This window comes from Octopus bimaculoides, chromosome 1, assembly GCF_046866305.1.
Source record: "Octopus bimaculoides isolate indiv1 chromosome 1, ASM4686630v1, whole genome shotgun sequence".
Lineage (NCBI taxonomy): Eukaryota > Metazoa > Mollusca > Cephalopoda > Octopoda > Octopodidae > Octopus > Octopus bimaculoides.
Window position 1 is genome coordinate 131,632,304 of NC_142928.1, and position 18,467 is coordinate 131,650,770.

Here is an 18,467-nt window from a genome sequence, read left to right on the forward strand (position 1 = left end):
ACAATGCTACCAAGGTCTTTCTTCTCTATAAAGACATCATCCCTGAAGATGTTGCAGTTTCCAATCAACTTTATAGAGATGAAATTTGAGGTAGGAAAATAGTCAATATTTTGTAAATGTTATATATAATCAAGGATCATCTGAAAGTATTCTAACATCAAGACATAAATGATTTGATCTGATAGTAAAGTTTGATTGTACCAGCCTACTTAAAAAAAAAATCTACATAATAATCTACTTGCTTGTTCACCCGTTATACTTTAGTTAATTAGAGAAGTAGAGAGAAATTTGAGTAGAGAAGAGTATAACATACTAAGGCCAAATACATCACACGGTTAGTTGAAAGGAGAATTGAAGAGCAAGAAAAAACGACGGTGAGAGACAAGTGGGAGAGAGAAGTGTTAATGACGGACTGCAGGGCGGGGAGGGAAAGGTGAAGAGAAAGAGAGAAATATTAAAGACATGAAGAGAGGAATTACATGGTTAAGAAGTTTGTGGAAGGGATAGAGAGAAAGAGAGAAATGTAAAGTGCTTAGCTGAGGGAAATTTTAAAACCATATAATATATAATTGTGATTAGAAATGAAATAACTCAGCAAAATAAAAATCATCCTTTCTTTCTTAAATAACTTCTCTTAATCTTTTTTGTTGTGGAATTATCACAGGTCCTACTAGTAAAACATAAATTCATCAAAAACCAGCAGCGATATATGACATAGCTACCACTTCTTCATCATCAACAATACAAGCTTTTCTACTTGTAGAGAATAACTTCTGCATTAATGAATTTTTTTTTTTAGGCCTATCCAACCGACTTATTCTAAGGCTTTGGTTTACTTTTAACTTACATAGCTTCTGAATGGGTGTATCTGCTGGGTCTCGGTTTAAAATAACACAGTCAGAAAATGGAGGAAATGATGTGAGGAAATATATAAAAATGAAAGCCATATTTGATGGCACAGGCATATTAAATGCACTCCAAGTTCAGTAGCACATATTCAGGATTACTCTATCAAATGTAATGATTATTTATATTGCTTTGAATTAATCATGCAATATCTTATAGGTTTGAGATTTTCCTAATGTGATTGCTAATTTTCAGGACATTGTAGGGTAAGTGTGAAAAGCTGATTCTGGCTGGTTTGAACATAAAATAGGTAGAATATTTAGACCAGATATGCCCAGTTTGAATACTAAAGGGTTAAAACGTAATATAGACCCAACTTTGCATATAGGACCTGAGGTGAGGTTTTGAGACACTTTTGTTGGGGAGAAAAGTACCATCAAATACTGTAAATTAAAGACGCCAAGATTCATGGCAATAAAAAGGAGATCTTGGAGCAGTATTTATTTTTTAAACTGGAAAATGATAATCCTATATTGATGATTACAATGTAAGAAACAAAAAATGTCAAGTTAGATGTTTATTTTTCAAATCACAGCTAAAAGAAACAGTATAATATACGAATATGAAGGACTTTGAAATATTTACCAGCAATCAGAGAATTAGCATGTTCTTCAAGTTGTTCAGAATATTTCCTTACAACATGGTTGAGACCAAGATCCAATTCATAATAAGTAAGCATCTGATGAGTCTGGAGTGCAGCTTCCCCTGTTGGGTCATAGTCAGCTTCCTAAAATACAATTCACTTCATTAATATTTATTTTGATAAACACATTTGTGTTTATCGTTTTGATAAACATGATACATTTTTTTAAAATAAACAAAAAGAAAAAAAAATGACATGAAAAAATATGGAAATTATTATTTTTTTAATGTATATAATGCAGTCTGTCCCATCTTAGCACTGGAGGAAGAGCTAACTGTAAAGAGTTCATGCAAATTATATTTAGTTTGAACTCTTGCAGATTAGTGATTTGAAGGGAACTCTTAACACAGTTAAGTTCTATTAGTAATGAGAGATAGAAAGATTTCATACAGGAAAAGGAAAAAGACAAGTACATAATTGGGTGTGTGTGGGGAGTGAGGATGATCTTACACATGCTCATTTGTTTTCCTACATGTGTCTTAAAATATCATAGATCTCTTTCTTACTTCCAAACCTAGATGATACTCAAAACATAAGACGCCTAATCACTGAAGTCTTATAACCCTTTAGCATGCAGATTATTCTGTCAAATGTAATGTTGTTTTGAATAAACCATGCATTATCTTGTAGCATCACAATTTCAATGATGTGAATGATAGAAAGAACCATCTAAGATGTGTAGCCTTCCTAGCAAGAGATGATGCTGCATTGGACTGGCAAAAAATAATACAGTTGCAATACACAAGTTTGTGATTGATGACATCTGTAACAATGACACACATAGGGAAACAGCTTTGTCGGATAATTCTCAGGTGAGTCAATCTCTGACTTTACTAATATCAATGATAACAGCTTTATTTTTTTTCAAAGTTTTCAGAGGTAAGAGATTACCAGTTTGTAGAAAAGATAGCTTCCAGTAAATGCAATTTCAACAGAAATCATAATGGTGATCACTAGAGAGAGAAATACATTCAAGATAGTACAGATACTTATTGTGTATGATCATCTCCCATAACCTTATTATAATAATGCTTTGCCTGTAACAAAAATAAAGAAATATAATCTTACTTCATAATCTATCTCAAGACAAGCAAATGTTGGATTTTCAAATCCTACATCAACTCCAACCATGTGGTAGACGAGTGTGCTGGATTTGTGGGCTTCAAGAGGAGAAGAAATTGTTAGTCGAGCTTGAGCATCTCTGTTCAGGATATATACTAACTTCTGTTTCTCCACAGCACCTGTAAATGAAATGCGAACAATTATATCAGATTAAATAGTCTTCAAAACATCAACTGCTCAACTTTGAAGTAAAAATGATATCTACAGTATCTTTCTTTAGCATCAAAATTTCCAGCATAATAGAAACACAAGCTACTACATCTGAGAAAGGCTTTTGCATACTCTGTTGTAACTTCTTAAAATCATTGGTTTCACATTTTGGTACAAGGCCAGTAATTTCAGGGGAGAAGGAAAGTTGATCACATCGACCCCAGTGCTCAACTGGTATTTATTTTATTGACCTCAAAAGGATGAAAGGCAAAGTTGATCTCAGAACACAAAGACAAATGAAATGCTGCTGAACATTTCACCCGGTGTGCTAAAGATTCTGCTAGCTCACCACCTTACTCCTTAAAATTATCAGAAATAAAATAAGACTGTGTAAAACAACTAGGAACATTGTATTGATCAATGCAGAGAAAATAAAACAGCAGTTGATAATTTTCTTTAAATCCTTTAACCCTTTTGTTACCAAACCGCCCAAAGCCGCCGAAAAAAATTTTGGTTCATGTGACCAAGCCACCCAAAACTGCCCATAATCACATATTCATATTTAAATGAGAATATCAGAGCAAATCTCGTTAGTACATTCGTGAAAACACGTGATTATACTGCGTAAACAGTTCAGCTACAAAAACAGCCTTTCCACATCTAACACTTTTTGCTGGTTCACTAAACTGACTGATTAAAGCGTCATAAAGTTAATCTCTTCTGCCAACTCTCATTACTCTCCGTCTTTGTCACTCCAGGCAATGTGATAAACATACTTCCATTTTACTTCCACTGTCACTGACTTTCCATTTGTCATTTACATCTCCTACTTCCCTTTGTCATTTACATCTCCTACTTCCCTTCCACATTATCTTGTTGGTGTGACAGTAAATATATACACACAACGCTAATTATTATATGTAGATCTTCAAGTAAATAAAATTACATAGCTATGGAGTTTTTTTTTTATATTTGCTAATGTCTTAAAAATCTGAACAAGAAAAGTGAAAGAGACATGGGCATGCGGTTAAAAGACTTGCTTAGCAACCACACAGTTATGGGTTTAGTACTTCTGTGTGGCAGATTGGACAAATGACTTCTACTATAGCCATAGGCCAACTAAAGCCTTGTGAATGGATCTGATAGACGAAAACTGTTGTTGTGTGTGTGTTTGTGTAAGTGTGTATATACATTCTTTTATTCTTTTACTTGTTCCAGTCATTAGAATGCAGCCATACCAGGGCACCACGTCGACGTTTTAGTTGAATGAATCAACCCCAGTACTTTTTTTTTTAAGCCTGATACTTATTCTACTAGTCTCTTTTAATGAATCGCTAAGTTCTGGGGATGCAAACACACCAACACTGGTTGTCAAGTGGAGGTGGGGGGGACAAACACAGACACAAAAATACACACACACATGTAGATATACATACATACATACAACAGGCTTCTTTCAGTTTCTCACAAGGCTTTGGTTGGTCCAAGGCTATAGAAGATACTTGCCAAAGGTGCCACACAGTGGGACTGAACCTGGAACCATGTGGTTGGGAAGCAAGCTTCTTACCACACAGTCACACCTATATATTTTATGTATTTTTGTGTGTATATAGTGTGTATGTGTGCACACGCGTCCTTGTATTGGCCTCATGTGAGTTGTAAATGTCACTGTCATGCAAGCAATGTTCTTCATTTCCAGTCTTCCATGAAAACATGTTTAGTCATGTGGAAATACTACCTTGCATGGAAAAAGGTGAGGGTTGGTGACAAGAAGGGCATCAGACTGTAGAAAATCTGCCTCAATAAACTCCATCTGACCCATGCAGTGATGGAAAAGTGGATATTAAAACAATGATTTAGGCTTGCAGGAGTTGCAAGGAGAAATAATTCATAGGTCATGAATAGTTAATGTTCTGTCTTTTTTTTTAATTTCAACTTTCTCAGAAGAAAAGCAGACAAAATGGAATCAAAAAGTAAATATTTTTTTGTTACCTGTCATTACTGCACGTCCCTTTGGATCAACAGCCAAGAACTGACCAGGGACAATCCTCCGACAACCACTCTTGCCAAATGTCTCTTGGTGGATCTAAAATAAGAAACAATAATCAGTTACTTGTACTGAATAAATATAAGCTTTAAAAATAAAAAATAGAAGTTGAAGAATAAAATTATGAGAAACAATACACAAGTGTGCAAAACACTAGTATATGTATACTTCAAAAACAAAATTATATATAGATGGAAGAAAAATTAAATGCAGACATAAGTTAAATTACTTATATAATAAGTTTAGCTAATTTGTGTATTTATATAAACCCTATTTTATGTTACTAATTGTTGTAGTTATGATTTGTAATAGTAGAATGTGTATAAATTAGCATGAGATTATAAAGGATATATTACATATTTAGAATAAGATGTTTATAAAATAAATAAATAAATTAATTAATTAATGAAAATAGATTAAATTATTGTAATTTAACTTCATTTATATATATTATATATTTTAAGTATTTTAGATTTAAGTTATTTAGACTTTAGAATTTTCAAGTAAATGATATACTACAGTTAATTTTTTTCTTATTCTCACATCTAAAATACATTATGTCATCTTAATGGTCTAAATATATATTTCTATCTCATTATTCCATAATTTTTTTATTTACACTGTATTTTCACGTGATATATTTCTTATAAACGCTAAGTTCTACGTATTACATTTACAATTTTAGTTTAACAGCAATTCTTCGATAAGTTATGATTTTATTTTAAGAAATATTGTTAAATGTTTCTCGATTATTTATTTATTTATTGTTAAAACAAGTATTTTTTAAATATATTTATTTGATATTTATTATAAGTTACAATACGTACATTGATTTTTTAATTATTATTATTTTTATTTTATTTTAGACCTGATGAGTGACTATATTTTTGAATAGATTTAATTGTAGATCAATTTGATTATTAATCGAATTGGTTTTATTAGTTATCTGTTTGAAAATATAGCCATGAAACGTGTGTAGTCATTTTTATACCATTTACTAGTTATTCTTTTATGTACATTATTGATTTTTAGAATAGGGTTTTTACGATATATTTATTTTCTAGAGGGTATGAATTACATTCTTCATTATTGAATTATTTAATAGTGGTTTTTCTCTAAATTATATACATATTTTATATTGGGAAATTTGATTTAGTATTGCTAAATTGAATTTTTCCCTGTAAGTTTTGGATTTTATTCCCTAATATTATTATACACACACACACACACATATATATATATATATTTGTTGTTGTTGTTGGCACTCCGTCGAGGGTTCCAGTTGATCCGATCAACAGAACAGTCTGCTCGTGAAATTAACGTGCAAGTGGCTGAGCACTCCACAGACATGTGTACCCTTAACGTAGTTCTCAGGGATATTCAGCGTGACACAGTGTGACAAGGCTGACCCTTTGAATTACAGGCACAACAGAAACAGGAAGTAAGAGTGAGAGAAAGTTGTGGTGAAAGTACAGCAGGGTTCGCCACCATTCCCTGCCGGAGCCTCGTGGAGCTTTAGGTGTTTTCGCTCAATAAACACTCACAACGCCCGGTCTGGGAATCGAAACTGATCCTATGACCACGAGTTCGCTGCCCTAACCACTGGGCCATTGCGCCTCCACACATATATATATATATATATATATACACACACACACCTCACTCATTTCACATTGCTCCAGTCCACTCAGCAGTAAATGAGCAATCCTGTGATGCGCTGGCGCAATATTCAGTGAGAATATTATGATTTCAGTCACTTATATGCCATGGAAACTGGGTAACAAACCCAATGAGTCTTAGAAATCAAGATAGCACTTTCCTATAGTATCTTTACTATATATGTGTTTGGTTGCTCCACTTATTAGAATAAGCAGCCAAGTAACCCTTAAACTATCCTCTTCAGTCTTTAAAAAAAATAAGAGTTCAACTGATCTTATAACAAATAAAATCTAACTTCTTTTTAATGTAATTGCATAACTGGATGACAGAAACCAAGGGCAATACATAAGGGTGAAATAACCTCAATTAGAATGTTCAAAGCAAATAAGCAATTTCAATAATGGATAGCAAAAAGGAAGGCACTTGTGCCGTGGCACGTGAAAAGACATTCGAGCAAGGTCGCTGCCAGTGCCGCTGGACTGGCTCCTGTGCAGGTGGCACATAAAATACACCATTTTGAGCGTGGCCGTTGCTAGTACTGCCTGACTGGCCATCGTGCCGGTGGCACGTAAAAGCACCCACTACACTCTCGGAGTGGTTGGCGTTAGAAAGGGCATCCAGTTGTAGAAACTCTGCCAAATCAGATTGGAGCCTGGTGTAGCCATGTGGTTCGCCAGTCCTCAGTCAAATCGTCCAACCCATGCTAGCATGGAAAGCAGACGTTAAACGATGATGATGATGATGATGATGAATATTACCTTTTCAAATGCATTTTTAGATGGAAGATATTCAAGGATGACAATCCTTCCAGAATCAGATCCAACAATAATATAATCTGAAAAGAAACAGATTTTGAAATTAGAGAGTGGAAAATTTTAGATAAAGAAAAGGTGTACAAATGGAGTGGAAAATATTAACAGTGAAAAACAATAGTTCTTTCATTTCACACACTATCTATGTCCAAATCACAAATCACACACCATATCAAAACATGCTTTCTCTAAGGGTTTGTAAATATACATACGGAAATCCTTACAAAAGTTTATAAAAAAAGTGAAATAGAAGACTCATTCATTATTCTGTGGAGAAACTAATATTCTTTTACCAGTTTCACCTCTATCAATTATTAAAACTGTTTGTGTTTTATGCACGAGAGAAAGAGAAAAGGAGGCAGTGACCAACAAGAAAAGGAGGCAGGACCTCTATCAGTCCAAGCTGACTGAATCTACACATATCTGTACAAGCCTGAACTAGATTTTTTTGTAAGAAGACTGACACTTGTCCATGCAGATAAGTCTCTCATCTCCATGACACCAATGTTTATCCAAGGGAAAGGCTGCCAACTTTATCCAATACAGCTTGGCATTGCTTCCAGCACACAAAATGTTGGAACAGCTACTACTAAGTAATTTGCTAGATCCTCTAACGCCACCAAATCTTATGCTGGATTGGTAATTTTTTAATGACTCAAAAAGGGTGACAAAGATAAGAACTCAGAACACAGACAGTACTGTGAGGCATAATAACAATTCCAATTCACCACTTTCAAGACGAGGTAATTAACACAAGAGAAGCAAACTCAATTTTTACATCGGGTGATTTACTCTATAGCAAGCATTCAGATCAGGTTTCTATTCTAAGGATAAATTCTTCCTTAGATGCCCTAAAATGAGGTTATAGATGCTATCCTTCCTCATATGATTAACATTGAGAAAAATACAAAACAAAGCAAATTATTTTGGGGTCATTACCAACAAGTGTGTATAGAAATCCTATCACACTTGTCAAAAGGAAAATGAAGTTAGTTAAAGCTATATAAAGGAAAGTAATTGTTCTACCAACAATAAAATGTTATAGTTTCAGGTTCTCAACAGTTGCACTTTAATAAAATCATAATTAGAGTTAGCTATTGATAAAAGTCTGAAAAAAAAAAGAAAAAAAATTAACTTACCTTTAGTTCCACCTGTAAGTCGAAAAGGTAACAAAGCTCTTATCACACCAAATATCTCAACAGTTAAAATAGTGTAGACTTTCCCTGTGTTAGGGTCAGGGCGCAAAAGCTCTAAGATTTTGCCCCTCGATACAATAACTTCCTGCTGTTTAGTTCCAGAGAAATTACCATGGACAGCTTGAGTTATTCCTGTTGCTCGTTGTAATGTCAAATTGTACAGAAACATGGTGATGCCTGAAGTAAAATGAAAATGGAAAACATGAGTATATAGCAGGAAAAAATTTCAGTGTAGATGAAGCAATGATAGGTTAAGGGTAGGATACATTTCTGGCAATACATGCCTATTAAACCCACCAATTGCTGCTTCAAGATGTGGGAGGTTTGTGAATTGGATATGGGCTAGAATGCAGACTTTAATATTTACGTGGGATAAAAACATAATAGATGAAGACAAAATGGATTAGGACATGATGTTGAATTGTCTTTAACTGACCCCTTTCATCAACACAGGCCAATTCTATTTTAACTGTTTTTCTGAAGTGATTCTGACAGAATAACTTGCTTTAAAGAACATGTATACCTACAGTACAATAAGGGGCAATTACAAAGGGCTACCTCAAGAAACAAAATTTACTAAGTTGATGGCACATTTTCCAGATGTAAAAGGGAAACATGCTAACCACCTTATACAAGGACAAATGTATATTTCTGTGAGGCTAGTGCTACTGATCATCAACATCATCATTATTTAACACCTATATTCCATGCTGGCATGGGTTGGACAGTTTGACAGGATCCAATCTGTTCAAGGATCATATTGAGCTCCTGGTTTTTGTCATCTCTGTCAGGCTTAGGATCCTGAGGTCAGCATTCACCAGTTCATACCATGACTATCTGGACTTCACCTCTTCCACAACTTACAGCTACATTAAGCAAATGGCACTTCTTTATACAGCTGTCCTCATCCATATGCATTTCATGTCCATACCACATGTTGATGCTGAAGGTAAGCAAGCCTACTATAAATATTGCATATAATAAACACATGTTATTGATAATCCAACCAATATCAAGCTTGTTACCTATTTGGAAAGCCTGGAAAGAAATGGTGGGATACATTTCGTAGCTTTTAGCCAATTTAACTATAGTGAATTCTTTTATTGCATGCATGAAAAGTTATATGGTACCACTACCACCAAAAGACTACCATCACATGAAATTTTGTGTTGATTTTGCATCTTAGTTACACAGAGGCTACTCTTCCCAAATGCAAAGGGCTAGAAAAAAAGTAAAATTGACTGATGTGGATATAAACAGAGAATAATGATTTCTGTAAGATTGAGAAAAAAATGATAGGAATGAAGTGTGTAGAATGTGTTCATTGTAAAAGAGAAAAACTGCTAAAGACTATCAAGTTGAAACCTCTTTTAGAGATTTGTTTTGTGAAGTGCCAATGTGTAAAATGGGCTTTGGATTAATTTCATGGCAGAAATACATGAAAATATTTTATTAAATCTGTAGTTTGAGAGAAATGCAATTATCATATAATTCTTACATTTGAACACAATGTATGAAAATGGGAGATCTCTATATGTGCCAATCCCTAACTGTGGAGGGAACCAGTAGAAGAGGTAGAGCCAGGAAGACATGGGACGAGGTGGTGAAGCATGATCTTCGGGTGTTGGATCTCACAGAGGCGATGACAAGTGATTGAGACTTTTGGCAATTTGCTGTGCTTGAGAAGACTTGTCAAGCCAAGTGAGATCGTAGTCATGGCCAGTGCCAGTGACATGTAAAAAGGCACTCACTACACTCTTGCAGTAGGAAGGGCGTCCAGCTGTAGAAACCAAGCCAAATCAGACTGGAGCTTAGTGCAGTTCCAGTCAAACCATCTAACTCATGCCAGCATGGAAAACAGATGCTAATTGATATTAACTTTCATTATGTACACACCTATACTAATTCATGTTTCCTGTTAATAAGCTTTTTTATTGGACACAGTTTACTAAGTAAATTATCTGAGTAGACTACCATTAGTATATTGACTAATAAAAGAGTTTTGTACTTTCTTTTAAATGGAAATGTTTGAATGAAATATAGAGAAAGAATGAAATTTTGTATTGATTATACCTACTCTCAAGATGAGACAAAATTGCTGGAGGTCAACATTTGGGTCGTTGTTGGGTAATTTTAATAACAAAACGAAACATGTACGAGAGATAAAGATTCAATTTTATTGTTTACTCTTTTACTTGTTTCAGCCATTTGACTGCGGCCATGCTGGAGCACCGCCTTTAGTCGAGCAAATCAACCCCAGGACTTATTCTTTGGAAGCGTAGTACTTATTCTATCGGTCTCTTTTGCTGAACCGCTAAGTTACAGGGACGTAAACACACCACCATCGGTTGTCAAGCGATGCTGGGGGGACAAACACAGACACACAAACATACACACTTGCCCAAGGTGCCACACAGTGGGAATGAACCCGGAACCATGTGGTTGGTAAGCAAGCTACTTACCACACAGCCACTCCTGTTCGTTCATAAAGTCATTGCTTTTACACCTATTAACTAATTTCACCTGTTCATATAAAGCAAATTTAACAAAAAAAAAAACATCAGGTAAAAATACATAACCATAAATCACTGGTATTTAAACACCTACGCACAAAATATCAAGTCTGTATGTAACAAAATTAACAAGGTTACAAGCAATTATTGTTGATCCCTGTTTTGAGTATGATTAACACAAAATAGTGTGAATAAGCATTATGCTTGACAGAGTAAGCTAAATGCTCAAGGGTTAAAAGTATCTTTTATCTTTTACTCATTTCAGTCATTAGACTGTGGCCATGCTGGGGCACCACCTTAAAGAATTTTAAGTCAAATGTATTGACCCCAGTACTTATCTTTTTCAAGCCTAGTACTTTGATACATATTTTATCAGTCTCTTTCACTAAACAACTAAGTTATGGGACATAAGCATACCGACACTGGTTGTCAAGTGGTGGCAGTCAGACACACACACATATATATAATACAATGGGATTCTTTCAATTTTTGTCTACCATATCCACTCACAAGACTTTGGTTGGCCCAGGGCTGTAGATGACACTTGCCTAAGGTTCCACGCAGTGGGACAGAACCTGGAACCATGTGGCTGGAAATTCAAGGCTTCTTACCATACAGCCATGCCTCAATATATAAAGGTTTTTTGATACACATCTAAGTTGCATATTTTTGAGTTAACAGACAATCCTCACTTAAGAATACTCTTTAGTCTATCAACTGATGAACAAATAAATGCATTAACCCTTTTCTTACCAACCTGGCTGAAACAGGCTCTGGCTCTATAGTACAAATGCCTTGTTTTCAAAAGTTCTGAATTAAAACCTGCCAAACCTTAGTCACAATTTATGTTCCTAACACTAGCTTAATGATAACTAAGTCATTTTACTAAATTCTTTGTTATATCAAAAATAATTGAAAGAAAAACAGAGCATCTCAAAATAAATACAGTAATGGAAGGGTTAATAACTATGTCAAATGGAACTTCAGCACCAATTTGGCATTGATGTAGAAGAAATGAAGAACCACAAGCTAAATTTAAATCTCAGGCAGAAAATAATGTAGCTATGGTTCTTAATGGTGAACACAATAATATGAGCAGATCAAACAAAGACACAAGTATTGATAATGAAGAAAATGCAGAATCAGTCCCTCTAGCTTTGGATGATATTCCAGACTCAATAAAGATTGTGATTTGACAATACAAGAACAAACATTCCAAACAGTTAGACACAATTCTTGGAATAATGACAGGAATTAAACCAATTCTGTTCTGAGAAATATGTTAACATTACTGAAGGTGGCGAGCTGGCAGAATCGTTAGCATGCTGGGCGAAATGCTTAGCGGTATTTCATCTGCCGCTATATTCTGAGTTCAAATTCTGCTGAGGTCGACTTTGCCTTTCATCCTTTCGGGGTCGATAAATTAAGTACCAGTTACGCACTGGGGTCGATGTGATCGACTTAATCCCTTTGTTTGTCCTTGTTTGTCCCCTCTATGTTTAGCCCCTTGTGGGCAATAAAGAAATAAGAAACATTAGCACTCCGGGCAAAATGCTTATTGATATTTCATGTCTTTACGTTCTGAGTTCAAATTCCGCCAAGATTGACTTTGCCTTTCATCCTTTTGGGGTTGATAAATTAAGTAACAGTTGCATGCTGGGGTCAATCTAATTGACTGCCCCCTCCCCCAAAATTTCGGGCCTTGTGCCTGGAGTAGAAAAGAACATTACTGTATAAGGCAGTGAGCTGGCAGAATCGTTAGCACACTAGGCAAAATGCTTAACAGCTTTTCATCCATCTTTACATTCTGAGTTCAAATTTTGCTGAGGTCAACTTTGCCTTTCATCCTTCCAGGGTGAATAAAATAAGTACCAGTTGAGGACTGGGGGTTGATGTAATCAACTTATCCCTTTTCCCAAACTCACTGGCCTTGAGCCAAGATTTGAAACCAATATTACTGTATGCATTTTACATATCCACATGTGACTGGATTTATCTAATGTAGCTAATAGTTTGATATAACAGCTTGGATATTCTGACGAATAAAACTTCTGAATGTAAATAATCACATCTCAATTGTGACTGTATTTAGATAAATGCTGTATGACATGACAGGTAGGCAGTGATGAACAAATGACTTCAGCTGGTTGCAAGAATGAACCAGAAAATATATATAGCCGACCTAAGCATGTTTTTCAGTTTGCTGAGTTGAGACAAGGTTGTGCTGAAGTGGATGATTCATCCACTTAATTGGCTTGTAATATTTTGAGAATTATCTTGCAGCTCATACTGGATTCTGTGATTTGATGCTTTGGTAATGAATTTTGGAAATGCAATTTCATGAGACTAGATAGGCTGCATTATGTAACTACAATCAGAATTTGCATAGCTGATTGCAACACACAAGCACAATGGCAAGTCTTTAGCTTCTTATGCATAAAGGAACCTATCTTTTGTGATAAGGGTTTACTTTACAGAAAATGTCAGAAGCAATTCACATAGTGTAATGTGGCTTTATCTGAAATAGTGTTAAGTCATGACGGTAAGTGTCTGATAAATGTTACTATAGAAATGAGTTTAGTTACCTTTAAATGTGGAATGAATTCCAAACCTTAATATGAGTGTTTGTAGTAGTTAATAGAGCTGCAATACACAAACTAAAAACATTATTTACATTTGACAGATATTTGTCATCATGTTTGTTGTTAACACAACGTTTCGGCTGATGTACTCTCCAGCCTTCATCAGGTATCCTGGGGGAATTTCAAGCCTGGGTTCTCATTCCTAAAGTATTTTCCCAATGTTCTTATTATTATTCAGGTCACTGCTTGGAATCGAACTTAGAATCTTGGGGTTAGTAGTCCGCGCTCTTAACCACTATGCCATATGGAGTGAATTTTAGGGCTTATAAATCTAATATTTTCCTATCCTTCCTTAATACCGGTTCCCATATGCTACTCATATCTGCACTAGGTCTGCTTAAGAGGTTATTATGTCCTAGCATATGTGCTGCCTCTTTTAGTTTTTGTATTTTCCAGTGGTGTTCTCTGTCTATTATTTTAACTTCATCCCACCTGAATAATAATAATAATAAGAATAACATTGGGAAAATACCTTAGGAATGAGAACCTAGGTTCGAATGTCCCCCAGGACACCTGATGAAGGCTGGAGAATACATCAACCGAAACGTGTTAACAACAAACAAGATGAGGACAAATATCCATCGAATGTAAATAATGTACATAATTCCTCATCTCTCAAATATAGAATTGTACAAACTAAAAATATTGGTAGAATTGATTTACTATGACATTTGCTGCAGAGATGATAATCAGTTATTCTGGTGTCCAACCGAGGAAACCAAGAAGTAAACAGACAATTCAAAATGTCTTTGATTAATTATTATTGCTCTGAGTGTACCAAACATTAACACTCGGTTTTAAACATAAACAATGATGAGTGCTCTACAGTGATGCTGGGCAAAGATGAGTGAAACCAGTAAAAGAACAATATAATTAATAATATTATCCTTTTTCTTTTACTTGTTTCAGTCATTGGACTGTGGCCATGCTGGGCACCGCCTTGAAGAATCTTAAATTGAATGAATCAACTGTAGAACTCTTTTTTTAAACCTGGTACTTATTCTATTAATCTCTCTTGCCAAACTGTTAAGTTACAGGGAGGTAAACAGGCCAACACCGGTTGTCAAGAGGTGACGAGGGAGAGGCAAACAGACACAATGACACACACACATATACAACAGGCTTCTTTCAGTTTCCATCAACCAAATCCACTCACAAGGCTTTGGTTGGCCCAAGGCTATAGTAGAAAACACTTGCCCAAGGTGCCACACAATGGAACTGAATCTGGAACTACGTGGTTGGGAAGCAATCTTCTTACCACACAACCACATTCTTAATATATATATTCTGACAGATCTGAGTGTGAATACGTGATTGCTGTTCTTTATCAAAAAACACACCTTCCTTTAGATAATGTGTGTTTATAACATTCATATAACAATATAACGAGTGCAAGGACACTGAGACACTGTGATGTTTTGCCCTTGTGTGTCTCCTCAGACAAAGCTGCCCTGCTATTGTTTGAATTCTTGCTGTTCTGAGTGCACCCCATAAATGATTATCTGTTTGGCAGACAAGAGCACATATCAGTAAATAATTTGTTTGCTGAGTTTTATAAACAAAAGCTTGTGTTCTTGTTAGATTCATCAATCTGGCAAGATAGATTTGACTGAGGAGACACACAATAAGGTCAAAACACCAGTATCTTTAAGTCCCCTTAACCCATTAGCCTTTAAACTGGCCACATCCATCCCAAATATTCTACCTGTTATATGTTCAAACTAGCCAGATCTAGCTTCTCACACATATCCTGCAATGTCATTCTAAGAATAAGCAATCACATCATCAAATGTCAATGCTACAAGATGATGCAGAACTAATTGAAAATGGTGTGAATAGATAAGCATTACATTTGACACAGTAATCCGGATGATAAAGGGTTGAACCAATGAATTGCTTGTGTTACGAATATGCACCGTCTGAAGGGAGGTGCTTCCTGATCACAAACAACAACAGCAATCAAGTATTTACATTTGAATCTGCCAGAACATATTAAGAATGAAAAGATACATTACTCTTTGGATTCTCTCTGTTCTGCATGCATCCCAGGAATCATTAACAAAGCGAAGATATGGCTGTGTGGTTTAAGAAGCTTGTTTGCCAACTGTGTGGTCTTAGGTGAGTCCCACTGCATGGCACCTAGGGCAAGAGTCTTCCACTATAGCTTCAAATTGACCAAAGCCTTGTAAGTGGATATGATAGTTAGAAACTGACAGAAGTTCATCATGTGTATATGTGTGTGTATATATGTGCATGTATGTGTGTTTCTGTGGTTGGGTACCCTTGTCCAGATATATGATGGTTGTAAACTAGTGTCATTATCATACAAACAAGGTTGTTCATTTCCAGTCTTCTGTGAAAAGCATGTCTAGCTATGGATATAGATGAAGGTTGGCAACAGGAAGGGCATCCAACCAAAGAAAATCTGCTCCAACAAATTCCATTTGACTCTTGTAAACGGGACGTTATGACCCAAAGAGAATGGCAAATGACAATTTAGGCATATCAGCAGGTAATTTTTTCCCTTTTTTCCCCTACGTCAGAGCAGGAAAGGCAATCTTTTTCAGGTCTTCTGTGACTGGTGGATGGAAAGAATGTTATCTTCAGATAGGAGACCTTGCTCAAATGTTTGTAATAAAGTGGACTCGACTTAAGGCACTCAGTGGCTAAGTGAATGGTGTGTTTTACCACTCAAAAACAGAAACGGTATCGACAGGTATTATAATTTCCATCTACCAAATTTCATTCACAAGACCAAGGCTTTATTTGACACCAGACTATATTAACTAATCAACACATACACAAGTAGATACAGAAATATAATGCAATGCAACAATAAATGAAAACAGTCAGTAACAATGGCAAAAGAAACCCAAAAAACACGGATGATGGTAAATCATCGCCATTTTACGTTTGTTTTACGTACCGGTACGAACCGGACAGTTCGGAGGGCCACGTTACGCTCGTGCGTTTCATTTTGGGCTGGTTTCTACGGTTGAACGCCCTGCCTAAAACCAACCACTCTACAACGTTTGCTGGGTGCATTTCATTGTCACCCAAAGGATCCTTTCGGCCCTACGTTGTCTCCGCTAGTTCGCAAATCACAACATCGGCAGAATGTATTAAACGTTAAGTTCCCAATATCTCAATCACAAATCGGTGCACATTGGGATTAGACACTGAGGGAAAATGGCTGTAACTTTTTTTATTACCCACACATCTATTATAGGAAAACAAAAGAATCCCATAGACACAACCTGAATATTTTGAACATATTTTCTAGCTAGACCAGAAAATGCAGCAATTCAATCAACATATTCCCGTGCTTTCAGAATGGACAAGGGCACTATTCATCTGAGTATTGCAGTGCGAAGTGGAATCGTTGAATCAAGTTATGCAACTTCGAATTGCGAAGTGGTGCAATCGATGATGATGAATTATTTTCCCTCGGGGTATAGCTAATTTTGTAAGGAAAACTTTTTTAAACGATCCAATCGTCTTCTATATAAAATATGAAATTTAGCCGAATGCCCTTTTGTTGTTACTAATTTTAACGACGAATTAAGCACATCATGATAAACAATAGAATGCGGTTCGTATTCATATACCGGAAAGGAGTGTTGTGATAATTTCATTTTTACCCTTTACATGGACACTAATTTGTTAAAATAACATAGCGAACGATCCATTTAGCAAATTGAGTCGCAACCAATTTAACTGATAAACAAAGAAACAAGCATTTCTCATTACCAAAACAACATATAAGTTGGTCTTTAATATTCACTTATAGAAAGACAGTTTTTCAAATTACAAGAAAATGTTTCAAAAGTTGCAAAAGAAAACCGATCACAATACAAATAATCGGAGATACTGAAGTTACATTACAAGAACTATTGATGTAAATAAAAGTGTGTCTGGCCATGTGCTAATAATGTGCTTCACCTTCCTCTATATTTTGTTTGTGTTTAGATGCCGGAATTAATGCCTGTGTCATTGTACGTGTATTCTCTATTTATGATTAACATTTGTATACGTGAAATGCATAACTTTGAAAATGAAACAAATAATTAAGCATTAAAACTTATTCTATATACAAAAATGAGCTTATTTAACCGAGATTCATCTACTATAGGATGTAACACGTAATCAATGCGATAGTACTGATGCAAAATATTAAGCCCTAAACAATTATTAATATACGTATCAAGATAATTTTTTTGTTATTCATTAAAAACAATTAAAAGTTGAAGCTGTTACACGGTATCATAATATAGTATATAGTTGATCAGTTTACGTATCATGCTTTCGACGACCATGTTAGAAAAAAATGGTTGTATGCATATACAACCGGCAATTACAGTTTTAAGACAGACAAAGGATGCAAAATTAAGACAAAATAAGTCCTCTTACCTTGTTAGATAACAATGCTATTCATGGGGTAAATTAAAATATGATACCATATAAACAATTAGAGGATTTTAACAGATTATTTGAAAAATTTTGATACATTGGATTGATATATCCGGGAAAATATGCAATTTTCAAACGATGAAGAGTGACAAGCAGCTTAACTCCCCTTTTTCATGGCGCGAATACGGGTTTGATTTCTTTGAGTCTTCAAAAAATAATCATGTATGATCAATGTAATCAGCCAATTGTTATGAATGCATCATTCCTTTTGAATGCATTTGGATTTCCATGCAAATCCTTATTAAACTAATTTAAGTCGTCTATTTCAATTCAGAAATAACCAGGAACTAATATAAAGTACAACTCC

At 35.2% G+C, this 18,467-nt stretch overlaps 1 protein-coding gene across 1 annotated transcript in view; it reads right to left on the reverse strand.

Moving 5' to 3' along the window:
• LOC106867716 (splicing factor 3B subunit 3) overlaps positions 1-18,226 on the reverse strand; it is a 59,677-nt gene extending 41,451 nt beyond the window's left edge. The window contains exons 1-6 of the mRNA XM_014912674.3: positions 18,101-18,226; positions 8,479-8,712; positions 7,286-7,362; positions 4,814-4,907; positions 2,618-2,790; positions 1,492-1,633 (exon numbers count right to left, since the gene is read on the reverse strand). Of these exons, the coding sequence (XP_014768160.1) occupies positions 1,492-1,633; positions 2,618-2,790; positions 4,814-4,907; positions 7,286-7,362; positions 8,479-8,704 (712 nt within the window). The 5' untranslated portion in view covers positions 8,705-8,712; positions 18,101-18,226. The remainder of the gene's footprint in view (positions 1-1,491; positions 1,634-2,617; positions 2,791-4,813; positions 4,908-7,285; positions 7,363-8,478; positions 8,713-18,100) is intronic.
• Between the last annotated feature and the right edge of the window lie 241 nt (positions 18,227-18,467).